Source organism: Limulus polyphemus, unplaced genomic scaffold (genome assembly GCF_000517525.1).
Source record: "Limulus polyphemus unplaced genomic scaffold, Limulus_polyphemus-2.1.2 Scaffold353, whole genome shotgun sequence".
Lineage (NCBI taxonomy): Eukaryota > Metazoa > Arthropoda > Merostomata > Xiphosura > Limulidae > Limulus > Limulus polyphemus.
In genome coordinates, this window is record NW_013665963.1 from 198407 (window position 1) to 214604 (window position 16198).

General features: G+C 30.5%; 1 protein-coding gene across 1 annotated transcript in view; it reads left to right on the forward strand.

Annotated features, from left to right (window-relative positions):
* The window catches only part of LOC106457626 (1-phosphatidylinositol 4,5-bisphosphate phosphodiesterase-like), a 96666-nt gene that overhangs the window by 65183 nt on the left and 15285 nt on the right, over positions 1 to 16198 (forward strand). Inside the window, exons 16-20 of the mRNA XM_013917061.1 lie at positions 1879 to 1992; positions 2365 to 2372; positions 5054 to 5186; positions 6193 to 6277; positions 7021 to 7093. Coding sequence (XP_013772515.1) covers positions 1879 to 1992; positions 2365 to 2372; positions 5054 to 5186; positions 6193 to 6277; positions 7021 to 7093 — 413 coding nt within the window. The remainder of the gene's footprint in view (positions 1 to 1878; positions 1993 to 2364; positions 2373 to 5053; positions 5187 to 6192; positions 6278 to 7020; positions 7094 to 16198) is intronic.

The following is a 16198-nucleotide window of genomic DNA, read 5'->3' on the forward strand; positions in this document are numbered from 1 at the left end:
CAGTGAAAATGTATTTCCGATAGGTACTTACCTGCACTCACCCACTTCCAACCCTTCCTCACCACTGATATGCTGGTATTTCTAGTTTGTACCTTCCAATTCTCGAACTTGAGGATTGTGTTAGAATAGTAGAGAGAGCTACCTGCACTAGTATAGATGGCACAGTATGATTGGTGGAGGGTAGTCACATAATCAGCACATGTTCTGAAATGGTGAAAAAATGAAGGAGTATAAAAGACTGGTGCACTGTTAGCGATAACATTTTTAGCAATGCTTAGAGAGCAAACCAAGATTGAGATAGTTCTGGGTGAGAGGATGTAAGTACCTATCGGAAATACATTTTCAGTGTAAGAAAATCTTAACTTTTATTCAACATATTGTGTTCTCCTTCACTCGAGAAACATGAAAAATTTTTTTCAACTCACATCAAGAGAAACATATTTTATTTAACATATTATGCTCCTCTTAACTCGAGAAACATGAGCATTTTATTCAACATATTATGTTCCTGTTAACTTATTTAGAAATTCATAGTTTAATTTATTCTAGTATCATCATGCATGTAATAACATGCTAAGCATTCTGTAAAAAAAATGTTTCCTTAAAAACAATTGACAAAATTTGTATAAGTTTATTGTTGATTTGTATTAGCCAGTCCATATTCTATTATCATACAGTATGCTTTGATAAATATCTATTAACTTTCATATATATACATATTCATATTAATCAAAGTTGTAACTCATTTTGGTGTGTCCAGCTTCATACTAAGAACCTGGACAAAGTCATCAATATTTAACTATGCCTTATAGTAACTGCTCATACTAAGACGGTGAGACAACCTGGACAACTCTTGGACTTTACATATTGTCACACACATAAGTTTTCTGAAAAAAAATAATTAATTCACATTTAGAAACATTTTTGTCATCATATGTAAATACTTAGGTTTCCTCATGCTCAAATATATCAAATTAAAGCACAAAAACTGTTATAAATCATGAATTAAAACACTTTTTTTTAATATAAAGGACCATGTATATATTTTTTATTGTTGAGTATCAACTTAGTAGACCATTTATAAATTTTGAAATTAGAAATACTTTGACAAACATTTGTATTATTATTAATAACATTATACATCTCATACATAATAATTCTGCATCCATATTAACATGCTTAGAAATTATTAAGATGAAAACTAATGTTTCCCCTTTTATATTGGGCCAAGTGCTGCCCAATGTGTAACATGCTGGACTGCTCTACAATTTAGGACCATGGATGTGTTATAATAATGCTGGTCAAATTCAACTTTTTGATCTGACAAGAGTAGCTCAAGAATTTATAGTTGATGGTGTTTACTAGCTTCATTCCTTTTAAATGTATCACTTCAAAATTAGGAATGGTTAGTGCAAATAACCCTCAAGTAGCTTTGTGCTAAATTTAACAAACAAACCTTTCATATTATTTTTATAGTTACAAGATTCTTGACTAATTATTTATATCATCTTCTAAGGTATGTCATTTTTTTCCTAGAGTTCTTTATTCTATCTGTGTATAAAAAATTTTTATCAAAGTTTATGATAAAAATAAACTAAATGGTTTTGAAAAGGTTAAGTGTAACCCACAAGTCTATGGCCTATATTTCAAATGCATAAAGAAGAAACAATATGGAGGCTGCAGGAAGTTGATTAAAAAAGATGAAATAAAAATAATTCCGAAAAAATATATAACATGACACTACATATCATGGTGAGAGTTTGGACATCGTAATTATATGATCTCACTTATGAAAGTGTATATAATGTTTAATATGGCTCTGTACTGTAACTTTAACATTTTATTTAGTCAGTCAGTTAGTAAAAACTTATATTTCAGGGGAACTGGAATTATGGAGAAAGGGGCAGTTAGACAATGATGATGAGGAAGAAAAAGAGGATGCATCAGTGAATGTTGAAAATCCTACCACAAAACCAGAAGAGAAAGTTGAGGGTATCTTGTTTATTAATATATCTATGAGTTTTTACAGTTGGCAACAGTTATCTTCAAGCAGACTAGGCATTTATTAGGCCAGATCTTCAATACTAAATTAGTTTGTAAGGTAAATATTAGTGATTATACAAGTCAGTGAGATATAATTTATGGTGTACGTATTAATGATCAATATGAAAGTCTTATGGCTAGTAGGCTTAAGTTATTTTTGATCTAAAATTTTAGACATGGTTATTTCAACTTTTTTAGAATAAGATAGTAATACCAAAATTGAATTTCTGATTAAATAACTTTATTGTTTTTAAACTAATTTTAATATGTAACCTAGATTTTCAACTACATACTCACTTAGTTGAATTTTATTTTTTTCAGAAAAGAAGGTAAGATTCTCCCACTGTTATCATTAAACCTGAATATCTGAACCAGACAAGGATTTGACACCTAAACTTTATGACTTGAATTCTTTCTGTGCTATTTTTATGTTTGATTTTAAAATGGTATGGATGAATGTTTTGAATTTCTATGCTTAGTTTTATAATTAGATTCAGTATTTTAATTGTTTGCAGGTCTCAAGAGATTAAATTATTTGCTGCCTTGAAACATAAAGTCAGAATATGATATATATAATTCACTGTAGTATATTTTATTTGTATTAAATACTAGGGTTAAATTATTTCTTGTTGAAAAATGCAACTAAGTAACCTGTCTCTAATCTTATAATCTTAGTCCAGGTATTCATTAAAGTATCTCAGATTTTAAAGAAGTTTTTCCTATAATTTCTGTAGGGAATTTACTTCTTTGTCACTCTATTTTAAGAAAATATGTTAACTAATGATAAATGATTTTGAACCAATAAAATAACAAAGGATACTCTGTTTGCTTTACTTTCTTTATCAAGGATAAAGTTAACTTGATGATTATGTTTCAGGGTTTAGAAGTACAAAATATTAAATGAATTAAAATGTTTATTTCATAATATAACCTTTTTAGCCAGATTTAATTATAATTTCAAAATAAATGTATAAATAGCCTACCTCTTTGTGTCTTAGTGGTAAATCTGAGGGTTTATAATGTTAAAAAAGCAAATTTTAGTATTTACATTGACCACAACATAGATAACCCATTGTGTAACTTTGTGCTTAATAACAAAAATAAATGAATAAGCCCAGTTAGTCACATAGAATTTTAGTTTAATAAGCTTTGGTCTTAGTACTATATAACTCCTAAACTAAGTTTATTGTACACCTAGATTAGGAACTAGATAAATTTAATGATTTATGTGTTTGACTGTTTTTAAGTATAAATATGTAAGTGCACATAACTTAAAAATACAGAAGTTTAAAATTTTAATTACATGAGTAGGAATTTATGTTTTCATAATTTATAATTATTATTATTATTATAAAGTACTATTAAATGATTACGTTGATTGTTTATTTTTACAAAATGTCTTGAATTTACTGAAGAAATATTTTTTTATGGAATTGTAGAGGTGATACTTTTCACTTAATCCCTTTGCTACTTTGTCACAAAAAACGTTTGTTATAGAGAATTTACTTAATCATTTTATTTTACATGATATATTCATATTTTTAGGAAGTACTCCTCCTGAATTTATTGTCAAATCTAATTTTTACAAATGTTATATATCTCTTTGATAACTTTTCTCAGTCAGTTAGGTAGAAAGATTGATTAATTAGCTTAATTTTTGTATTTAGTTGTTTACTTACATTGTTTTAGTTTGTCCAGTTACTTGTATATTTCTAGTTTAACTTCTTAAAGAATGCCATGATCTTTTCGTTTCATAAATAAACAGATGAATATATTGATAGTTCTATAAATGGAAGACATTCAAATGATGAATTCATGTGTCCAAACCTTTGCAACAAAAGCTTTTTCTTATTTATACAACTTCTTATAATCAGTTATTTGTGTAATGTACTATTATACTCATCTAGATGAACTTTTTGATTCTGATGTTAGCTTTTATTCATCTAAAAAAAGAAAACAACCTCAATTCAACTACTACTTTATCAATAAAATTCTTTGACAAAAACAATGTAAACACATGAATGAAAATATATAATAATATTTTCATCTTCAGCACAGAATAATAGATGAATTTCCAATTCTTACTTCATAATCAATCTTGCAGGGAAAAATAACCAACTATATTGTATATCAAAATGCTATTATTCAATGCAATGTTATAAAAGTAAAATTTATGTATTCAGTAATACTAAGTGTCTATTTAAGTTTCAAAGCAATAAAGTAATAAACTATTTTCTGAAATTATTCAAGCATATCTAGTAATTGTCATTTTTATAGTTTAACCTTTTCACTGTGTAATTAGGTTTTATGGTCAGTCCCCAGTCAATGTCATTTCTCCATCAAAAGCGTTGTAAATTAGTAGCATATTTCACTGTATTATATATTATAATATATATAAGACACATATAACATACCCTGACATTATGATGTCAAAAACTTACCTAAATCATGGTGAATTCATAGAGAAAATACGACAATCAGCTGATATCTCTGTGCATGGGTGCCTCACATCATCTGCCGGCTGGGATCCCAGCTGAGGGATTGTTTATACTTGTAATTCACACTCATGTTCCCTGATGTCAACACACCCAGTGTCTGGTGGTTGACTGAAGCCCATGGAGGGTTGTCACTTTCTGCCATAGAGGGAAAGGTTTTTTTTGACAGCCATAGAGAAAAGTCAGTCTCTGCTGTTAATGACAATTAATTGTCCATTGACTATAGTCAGTTTCTGCTGTGAAAAGGTTAAGGAAATATTGAAGTTTGGAGTTCTTGTCTGAAAGTGGGCTTTAAAAACTATGTATAAAGTGAATGAGAAATTCCCATGTAAAAGTGCTTTTTAAGAGCCATGCACTGGGTCACTGAACTGTGATATACCTAGAAAATAAATATATGTTTAAGTATGAGGTTTAATTTAAGAAGCATTGTTTTACAATTGTATTTCTTCTTTAATTTTTCTGTTGGGAACCTGTTTTTCTGGCTTGTAAATAATCATGCAACACTCATTATCCAGGAAGTGAGTGAAGAACAAGATGCCATGGCAAATTACCAATATACAGGTGCAACCACACATGTTCATCCTTACTTGTCATCTATGATTAACTATGCAGAACCTATCAAGTTCCAGGGGTTTGATGTTGCTGAAGGTTAGAGAAATTATCTGTAAAATGATAAAAATTACAATATAGATATTTGTTTAATATATATAGAATAAAATAAAGTTTTGAAAACTTTATGTTATATTATCAGAATAATAACATTCTTGAAGTTATATTTATTACAGAAAATGGCAAAATTCTAAAGTGCTAATGTCTTAAATTTTTTTCTTCTTGAGGCTTTGTTTGCTATAGTGAAATATGGTCAGGAAAAACTACTTTGAAGTATGCCTCACACCCCCACCAAAAAAAAAGCAAATAAAATGATTTTACTGGAAGATCAAATTAAGGATTTTTTTTTCATAGAACAGAATTAAATTATCCCTGTTTGATAAAATTTGAAGTATATTTAGTATTATGGGTTTTAATATCACTCATGGATTACTGATTACAGTGAATATTAAAGTATGTGAGAGAAAAACCTTCTTTGAAGGGTTTTGATCTCTTCCTTTTGTCTGTCATATAAATGAAGAAAAGTAGTGATAGTTGTCTATGGTTTACATGTTAACTTTATAATGTCCTAAATTTTCATTTTTCAGGGTTTTTCAAAAAACTTTTGTTGCAGAGAATGTTTGTCATATAATTATGCTGCAAAATTAAGAAAACAAAGAGATAAATTAGACAAATATTGATATTTGTCTAATTCATGATCACAGTAAACTAGTTGTATGGGATTTAAATGGCATGAAAAATTATTCTCAGTACAATATTTGTTCGAGATGGATACATCACTGAAACAATATTGTATTAACAAGGAAAGGCTAGGTCTTAAGTGGATTAGGCTGGGTTTATTGCTTTGTACTTGCTTATATAATGTCATGTTCTTGTTATGCAACATACAAAAGTCACTAAATATTACATACTTTTGTAAATATGTGAGTATATATATATGAGGAGATGTGTTTGTGTTGTTACAACTCGTAATAACATTCAGTGTTTGCAAATTACATAAAATAATACTGCAAATTGTGTTTTTAAAACTATTTTATTTTTCTAGAGAAGAACATTCACTGGAATATGTCATCTTTTGCTGAAACTGCAGCTCTTGGATACTTAAAGTCTCAAGCTATTGAGTTTGTCAAGTATCCTTTAGTTTTTTATTTTTGTTTACCTTTTGTGAATTGAAACCATGAGTATGCTATTATTTCAAAAGAAATGATGACCAGATTTCCTTGAAAAATATTTTAATGTATTTTAGATTAAGAAAATAGCTTTGTTTTGAAACATACAAATCATGTTGTTTGTTTCCATCTAGAACATACATGCAGAGGTTGTAAATTTTTTAAAGTAGTGAAGTACTTATGTAAATTTTTAGGCAACAACTTGATAGATGATGGCATCTGTAAAAACCACAAAATCGTGCTAATTTTTGTAACAGTCTTCTCACAAGCCAATTGGGGACATTTTTGTTGAAAAAAAAATTATCCAATCCTGTTTTTCTTAATTTGAACTGAAATTTTTTGGACATTTTTATTGGCTAAAAAGAAGGCAATGTTACCAACGTTACAATTGTCTTACAAAAAAGGTTTCAATAAATACTAAAATGAACTCTATTGTATTCTGAATCTGTAAAGAGTTTGTAAAAACTTTGTTAGTGTGAAAAATAGTTTAATTCAGATAAAGGCTATTATAGTTTTTTATCTTAAAAGTTTCTTTTAACTTATAACCATTGTAATTTTGTAAAATGAGGATGCAGAAATTGTGATTGTTAATTGATGTAAAATCCAAGGTGTTTATGCCTCATTTGGTTTTAACTTAAAAATTAATATTTGTGTGTATGTTGAAATGGCTATAGAAAGGAGAAAGTCCTTAATTGTTAATTCAGCTACAACAAGAGACAGTTAAGTAGAATTTATCCTAAAGGAACTAGAGCTGATTCCAGCAATTTTATGCCTCAGGTAAAGTGTAGATAATTTTTTTTAATGCATCAGTCACTGGTATTTCTGATATATGAAACTATATAATATAAAGATAACACAAATCTCATTTTTCTATAGTACAAATTTCATACATGCAAAATTTTTAAATATTTCGAAAAGTTCAGACTCGGGATGTGTTAAATCCAGTCAATGTCATTTGATAATTCAACCCTAGGTGTCATTTGTTTGACCATAATTTGGCCAAGGAGACTATCTACTCTTTTTTGGGGGATAATTTACTGTATCCTAAATCACCTTGTCACACGCAGAAGAAATGCTCTTGGATACTAGTGATTCTTTTTTTGTGTGTTTGGTCAGCTACAGTAAGGATGTGGATCACAATAACTGTTTTGGCATTTTTGGTTAATTTGTTTCAAGAGCAAAAACTTGTCTGTGAAGTCTTGCAGACATTTTCTGTGATTTTCAGGCTGATGGTTGGTTGTGTGAATTTTCTTTTTTGATCATGATGAAACAAAGGTGAAAATGGGGGACATTTGGCTTAACCTAAAGTGTATGAGTAGGGGTCAGAGTGCACATGCCACATCCTTTTATAGAATACCTTTCAACATGGTATTATGTATTTGATATTAGAGTTATCCACTATATATTTTGCCGTATATTGCCAGTTTAGTGACAGTTCATGGTAGAGAAAAGTAAGTACCATATACAGTATATGGAGATACTGAAAAATTTGCAGATATGCATTTTAGAGGTCATAGAGGCTATGTGAATGCAACATGCAAACTGTACAATAGAAAATATATTTATTCTTCACATGAACATCACCTTGCACTTTGTCTTGTCAAACTGTTTTCAATTCACACACACACATCTCGAGTACAAATACTTTTGAAACAAATCTGAATTTTTGTTCACAACAAACTTGTAAAATTTCCTGAAAACTTGCCACATTTTGTGTAGATGCAAATAGTAAATTCAGAATTGTAGCCAACATTATTTCTCCAATACAGGGTCCATCCAATGGATCAACCTTATACAAGTTTGGTTAAATACATAGCAGAACATTACAGAATCTGAATCATCCAATTAAGTTACAGTATGACCTACTAATCACAATCCACATCAAAACTCCATACCAAACATCTTATATACAAAGTTCAGCCAGTTATTATACTGATTTAAAAAGAGAGGATTTCTGAAACATCTTAATTTAATTTGAGACCCTTTCAATAAAGTTTTACTATCTGTAAGGCAATTGTTAATAATTTTCACATTTATTTTATCATGAATACACTGTTTAAATCATTGGTTAAAGAACCACCAATCATTCTGATCAAGACAAACTTTGGATGCGTCTACCAGAATTTAGTTATGATGGAAGTGGTATTCTATTAGTAACTTTGACTCGTCCAAAGTAGGGGGGACTCCTTTGACTCCTCTAAATTTATTGCAGGAAGTAGAAGTGACATACTCATCAGAGGATCTTAATCTCAAAGGATCCCTGTTGAACACAAAATGCCCCCAGCACTTTAGTAAGTGTTTTAGAGATCTCTACTCATTATAATTGGCTGAGACCTTAGGTGCCAGTGGAAAGCTGTCATGATGTGTAACTGATAGCCAAACTGAGACTTCTTGGATCAATAAGTACTGTGAGTAATTTCTCATGAGACTCGTTACTGGGTGGACCCTTCAATTACTTTGACAAATTTGCTTTGATGGGCATATTATTCTCAACAACCAAACCCTGCCCACTGTCAGGTTCTGTGGTTACCATCCCATTATGAGAAAAGTGTTTATGCCATCTCCAATGTGAACCTTGTATTCAAACAGCCTTGAGCAGTGATGCCATTGCCATGTTGGTGAGAGGAAATTCATTGTTCATCACCATAAGATGCCTGTATTGACACTGGCTCTACAACCATTTGTAAGAAATAACATCAATGCAGAATGTTTGCCCTTGCTACGGCCATCTCCATCTTTCAGACACTCAGCGAAGGGAGACCTAGATCACTTTTGTAAGTGGTTTTGCCGAGTCACTTGAAATTTCTACACTCCGATTCAAATAATGCATTGTTTATTGCTTAATTTGTATAACTGGTATACTTATTGCTTTGGAGTGCTTAGAACTCAGTCAGTTATACAGCTGGAAAGCAATAGCAGCAAAGTTTTATCATTGCTTTGACAAGGTATAAAATAGAGCCATCTACATGGCAGAACTTAAGGCTTGTAAATGTAGTGCCCTTGAAAACTTAGCAGCATATGCCAGTATACTTTGGAACACTGTTAAGCATACTTCATCATGATGGCAGCCAATCTAAAAGATATCCTATTCAGCATGTTTGTGGAGGGATATACTGGACATTTAATTTTACAATAGTGGCTCCTTTCATTAGATGGTCTACGTTTTTCTTAGATGCTCCTCATCTTTCACTTGAAAAGTGGTGTTTTAATCTTCACATTGAATCCTATATCTTTCATTCCACCTTTGACAAAACACTAAACTTGCCCTTCCTACTACAAACTTCTCAATGTTGCAAAAATAAGGTAATCGTGTGCTTGGTCTATCCCCATATCCTCTATAATTTACTATACAATGCACAAAAAGTAGCATGTGACATTATGAATCAAGATGGAGCAGGGCTGTTTTACCAGTATATTTTATTAAAGCAGTGACTGTCTGATTATAATTCTTGTGATCAAGTCACATGATGCTTTTTTTTTATACTGTGGGAGGTGGTTAGTAATATAGAAAGTGTCCACACAAATAGTCCATACTCAGTTCTTGTTGCTACGAGGTGCATTCACAATGAGTGTGTCTTCTAGGCTGGTGCATTGTTGATCTGTTTACTTGGAGGGTATTATGTGTTTTAATTTCAAATTCTAATATCATTGTTATTATTTGTTTGAAGCTTTTAGGAATATTATTTTCTTATTATTTCCACTGTGTTTACTGTATTATCATGTTGTTTCCATTGTGTGTGTGTGGGGGGGGGGGCTGTATGGCTTAATTGTTACATGGTAATGTTGTATATGTGGAGCATTACCTTTTGATGCATGTCTAGCCATTTGAGATCATACAACTGTTGGTCAGATAGTTAATTTGCACAGCAATGAACAGATAAGGATGATTAACAATATTTTATAGATGTAGTTTTGCACTTATTAGAGTTATAAGAACAGAAATTTTATGAAGAAAAAACTGAAAACTCAAATATTCAGAATGCTTAATATTAATTTGACTTAGGCTGATATGAGATAACAGTTAGAATTTGTTGTGCCATTAAGTGCAAATGCAAACAATTTTGAAGATTTTGGTGAACAATAAAGCTTCACCTTTTTAACCTAAAAGGTTGCTTGTTGTTAAGCGCAAAGTTACATAATGGTCTATTTGTGCTCTGCCTGCTTTGTGTATCAAAACCCAATTTTAAGCATTACAGGCTCCTCAGACTTACTGCTGAGTCACTTGGGAGCAACTACAAGAGAAAGAAACATTTAGTATATTTCACATATAATATTTCTCTTTACTTTTAGGCTAGGCCATCTTTAACTTTAAATGAAATCATAACAAAAAAGTAACAAGCAGTTTATCTACAGTAACTTATCCTTGCAGTGAACAAACATGCTCCACAGTATAAGTAAACAAATCAAATCCTTAATACTGACAAAGTTTCAAACAAAATACATCTCAAGTATATCATTTACAATGATTTACATAATAATCCAAAATGTACTACATGACAAACACCAATTAACAACAACAAATAAAATGTTACAGTACAAGAATATAATACAACAGAGAAATGCCCTTTAACATAGAAAAACATAATCATGTGAAAATGGGCCGAATAAAATAAATTAACTCATGTATGCAGATGATCAATTAGTGTATAATCTGTTCTTTTGAAGGTGAACATGTGTTACTTGTTTAACATTACCTAAATTTTATATTTTAAAACACAGCAGCAAAATTATCAGGAAGATAATATTTGACTAAAAAATAATACCTAAATTAAAATAGAAAAAAAAACACTTTGTAGATTTCAAGTACTGCAGTTATCCTATTTCAAAATGTTTTTGTTTATATGTTATATGTAAGAAAGTATAGTTTTATACTTATCAGTCTACAGGAAACAAAGAAAGAAACTAGATTAACATACCACATGCTTCCTACATGAAATTTTAAAAATAAGGAACAGAAAATTGTTTTACTCAAAACTTATTTATAATTTAGAAAAAAAAAATTTGTTTTTTAAAATTCATACACTCTGGAAATAAAAATGAAATGAACATACAACATGACATTTTACAAACAACAACTAGAAAATAGTCTATATTTTAAAAAATCAATTCTCTGAAAAAATAAACAAGCTTTTAATACTTGATGATGAAAAATCCACTTTTTAGAAGATAAAAGATTGGAGACAATTTGAATGAGTAATGAAGAAATATTTATTAAAGTGTACAATGTTTCAACAAGATTATGTCATTGATGATGACATAATCTTGTCAAAACGTTGTACATTTATGATAAAGCTTTCTTCATTACTCATTCAAGCCATCTCCAAACTTTTAAACTCCTAATATAAACTAAAATTCAACATGCTTGCAGTATTAAGTTTTAAAAGTTAGAAACAGCAAAGTCTGTAGTTGATGATGTTACATAACCTACATCACATCTTTCTGAAGTGGGGTTAAAAGCAAGATGTAGATAAGTTTATAGTTGAAGATTTATCTGAAAGGATAAATTTTAGAAACACGTCACCAGGGATCTAACAGAGGTCAAATCATTAAAAGGAAAATCAAATTAGGGTTTTATTCTTTAAACTAAACACCTAAAAATACTAACCCACATTTTCCATTATATTCAAACTTTCCTTGGTTTAATTGCATTGGAAGGTCAGGTGTTTGAAAATTCAACGCAACCATTTGGCAACCAGCATTCCAGAAAATCTAGGAAAGAATTAGTGAACTCAGCTATAATTCTAATTTTTGATCAAGCACAGTATGGTCAGCTTGTGAATTCATATCTAACTCTACATCAAAATAGTCTCAATTAAAACATGTTATACAACAAGAATCCTATCACTACACACTAAAAAATTAAAATCATAATGTCTAATGAAAAGTTAAATTATTATCACATTGAGCTTCAGATAACGATGTTTTGATAAGTATCCCACACATTAATGATTTATCTACTAATGAATACTATATATTGGTAATATCAGATATGTTACAGGAAGAAAATGTAAGCTATTGTTTTAATACTATAATTTACAAACCAAATGAGCTATTTTATATTAGTCTTAGTTCTGATATACAAAAGGTAAATGTTTTCTTAGTTTATAAGTATTTGTTCTCATTTTCTCTTACATCAACTAAAACATAACAGAAACAGTGGAGTCTTTATTATGGTTCTTTCAAGTTTTTAGCAAATTTAAAACAGTGAAAAGTATAATATCCATCTTTATCTAAAAATGTTAGAAGAAATCAATAAACACACACAAACTGACAACTTCAAAGGAAGAAATTATGTGCTGTTCAGTCAGGTCTAGTAAGACGCCAGTTTAAGTAATTTCCTAATTTTCTGCAGAGGTTCTCAAGTTTTGCTCAAAATACAAATCACAGCTAATTTCGATAAAACTCAAGTAAGTTCAAAGTCAAATAAAAAATGTTTACTTGAATAAATAAAATAATCAATGTAAGGATAAAAACATTTGATGCTCTGTTTGAATGACATCATTACTGAAATTGGGCTGGAAAGACTCAGATATATATATGTAGCGATAAGAACTTAATCTGTAATAATTCCTCTATAAGAACAAATATTTGATTGATAAAATAATTCAAATACAATGTGTTTAATACAGTTTCTCACAGGTCTACCCTGATAAATGTCTGAAATGATGTAACAGTGAGATTCCCAAGGGATTTAGGAACTAGAGAATAGGACCCCAGACTCAGGGGACAGAAGATGAGGCACAAAAACAAAATAAATAATAGAAAAGATACAAAGAATGATTTCAAAATTAAACTCATTGATTAAAAAGCATACTGTAACACCAAATCTGAAGTTCATGATACTATGCTTTCATAGGCATCATCCACAAAGCTTTCATGAACAAAATCAAGTCTACCTAACTTTCACCTTCTTGTCTTAAATGAACTCAGTTGGTATATTTTGTGGAAAACAATTATAATGATAAAATTTCAACATATAATAAAGTTTCACATTTTGTACACAACACATACCAAAAATAAATAACACTCAACTGACCTTTCTAAAGACAAAGGGCTCTTCATTATAAACAGGATTTAGACCATTTGAAGGAACCGTTCTTGTTCTAAACTCTTTTCTAATGGTGTCAGTTGGCAGTCCATACATGTCCACTTCTACATAGGTTCCAACCTTTTTATCAGACAAGAACTGACCTGAAATCACACGGACAGAACACTCAGCTGCAATCACACCATCTACTGGGGATTCAGCAAAAGGATCAAAAGTTTTGTCTTGACGTCTCATGAAGTCTGGTTTTAGAAGATATCTATAATAAGCACAAAACAAATAACTGGGAAACTTATTTTTATTGCTTAAACTTTACCAAATTCTTGTTTTATGTGATGATATTTTATGGAACTTAAGAGAATAAAACAAGTTCCTAAGTTACAAGGTTTAATATTCTTGTATATACAGACAGTGATGATTATGTATATCCATGCAATAATAAAAATACATTTAATTTACAAACTAGAAAGAAGAAAATACATTAAAAACAATAAGTAAGTAGTAGAGCTCTTAAAAAAGCTCTACTGTTTTGGAGTCAACTCTCTAATACCACATAGTTGAAAGTAAATTATTGTTACGCCTCTGTGTTCGTTTGTTAATTTTCCGTAACAATTCTTTCATTTATTAATTTTCTGTAACAATTCTTTCCGAAGAAACTTTAGCGATACAAGTCCTTTCTTAAATAAAACTAGTTTACTCTTTCTCAATACAACTTTGCAATACACTTAATTTCCACAGTCACGCTATAACTTAAACAAAAGCTATAATTCACAACGAACGATTCACGCGCTTGACTCAATTGTCCGTCTCTATCTCTGTCTACAATTCAATTCCATTTGATTAGTCTCACATTAACTGGCGTACTTATATACAGGAATAGAGGGCGCCTAGCACATACTGGATTATTTGTGATGTTCCCCGATCCTTCGAGAATATCATGACGTGTTACCAGAGTCATGTGACTACCGCTGTCGTAACATTATTATTAAAGGTGAATAAGTCAAATTTATGTCACAAATTAGAAACACATAAAAAATGTTATAAGGAATGTGATAACTACTTACACGTGGCAGGACAAACATAATATTTATTAGGCTGAGGTCATGGTTAATTGCACAAGCATACAATAATACATAGTGTTATTGGATATGGTCTCTATAACATAGGTGTGGCATTAATGATGATACCATTTAGTGGAATTTACATGTTGGTATGTCCACCATTCTTGTCCTCAGAATATTTCCATCACTACCATGTGTCATGTTTCGATATGGAGAAGGATCTACAAGTTCCAAATTCTTTCCAAATAAGTACACACACCTGTTATCTTGTTGATGAACTAGACATAAGTGTTCTTGGTACTATTGCAGGCAAACTGTTTTGGCAACTGGTAAACAAGCCTGCTTTATAAAGTGTTTTTAACTGCCTGTATTCTGAATTTAGCCAAGGGTAATAGAGGTCATATATGTGTTTTGGATGGTTATCAGCTTTGTCAAAGTGCTTGAGTAATTGTGCAACTGGTTTGGAAGGAGCAATCTACTCCATTAATGACACTTTTAGACATTTGTATCCAAGGTCAGATTAACACCTTTTTTTTCTCTTTATCCAACATTGTCACAACCAGAATGTACATATACTTCTACTGCTAGTACTACTCATGAAAAGCTGGGTTGAGCTAAGTACTAGGTGACAATCCAAGGGTTACACTACTGGGCATTGACCTCTTATGTGGAGATCAGCTGTCTCACACGAAGTAGTAATAAGATCCTTCAGTGACTTTACTAGTGTGTTCCAATCACAAAAATAGTTGGTACTGCTCATGAAGAGTTGATTCTTATGTGACAATCCAAGGAATACTGTTACTTCCAATGAAGATCATAAAATTAGCATTCTTTCAATTTCATTTCTAAACATGGGTAGAATTATATAAATAAAAGAGACAAAATCTTTTCACCATCAAATAATTTTTTTATTTAACCATAAGCTCTCAAAAGCTCATTATTTCTTGATACATTTATAATCAGAGATCTTCTAACAGAGACCTCAAGAACACCTTTAAACAACAGTTAGTGTGTTAACTATCAATCCTGGTACTGAACAAGAAATCATAAACAACATGAGAAACGTAACTCACAGTTCATCAGTGTTATAGTTATATACAAACAATTATAATCATTAATTGAAAGTGACATAAATTTGTAAAAAACATGGTGTAAAAACTTTTTAAGATGAAATTCAACACTCAGAGATCAAGTAACAAAAGTTAAGTAATAGATAACATACCAGGATCAAAGTGTTGTTTATGATATAAAATGTGGCTGAAGAAATGTATAAATCAGTGAGGCAAAAAGAATATTATAAGTGCATATTACAGAACACAGAATGCTGTATGACTCAGAAATTAACTAAACGATGAGGCACATTACCGAGGATGTGAATTGGCCACCATTTAATAGATTTATGTCATATATAGTACGAAAACATTAGGTGTGCTGAGGCTGGAAAAAAATACTATCCAAAATTGCCTTGTCTGCTTTGGTCTTGACACTAAACCAAAATTGGAATTTGATAATGCTTATTTCAACTGGCAGATTGACAGACTTTCGACCAATAACAGAATATCTTTAGAACTGCAGGTATCCAAACACTGTGAAAATGCACAAACACCCTAAAGTGCAATGGTGGAAGACCTAAGAGGATTAAATCTTTAGATCTCTGCCTTAATGGTATAGGTTGTTTTAATATTTCCTTAGAATTACATAGAATAGAAAGTTTTTGATTGGACATTATTTTTATTTGTGAAATCATTTAGAAGGAACCAAAATTGGACAAAGGTT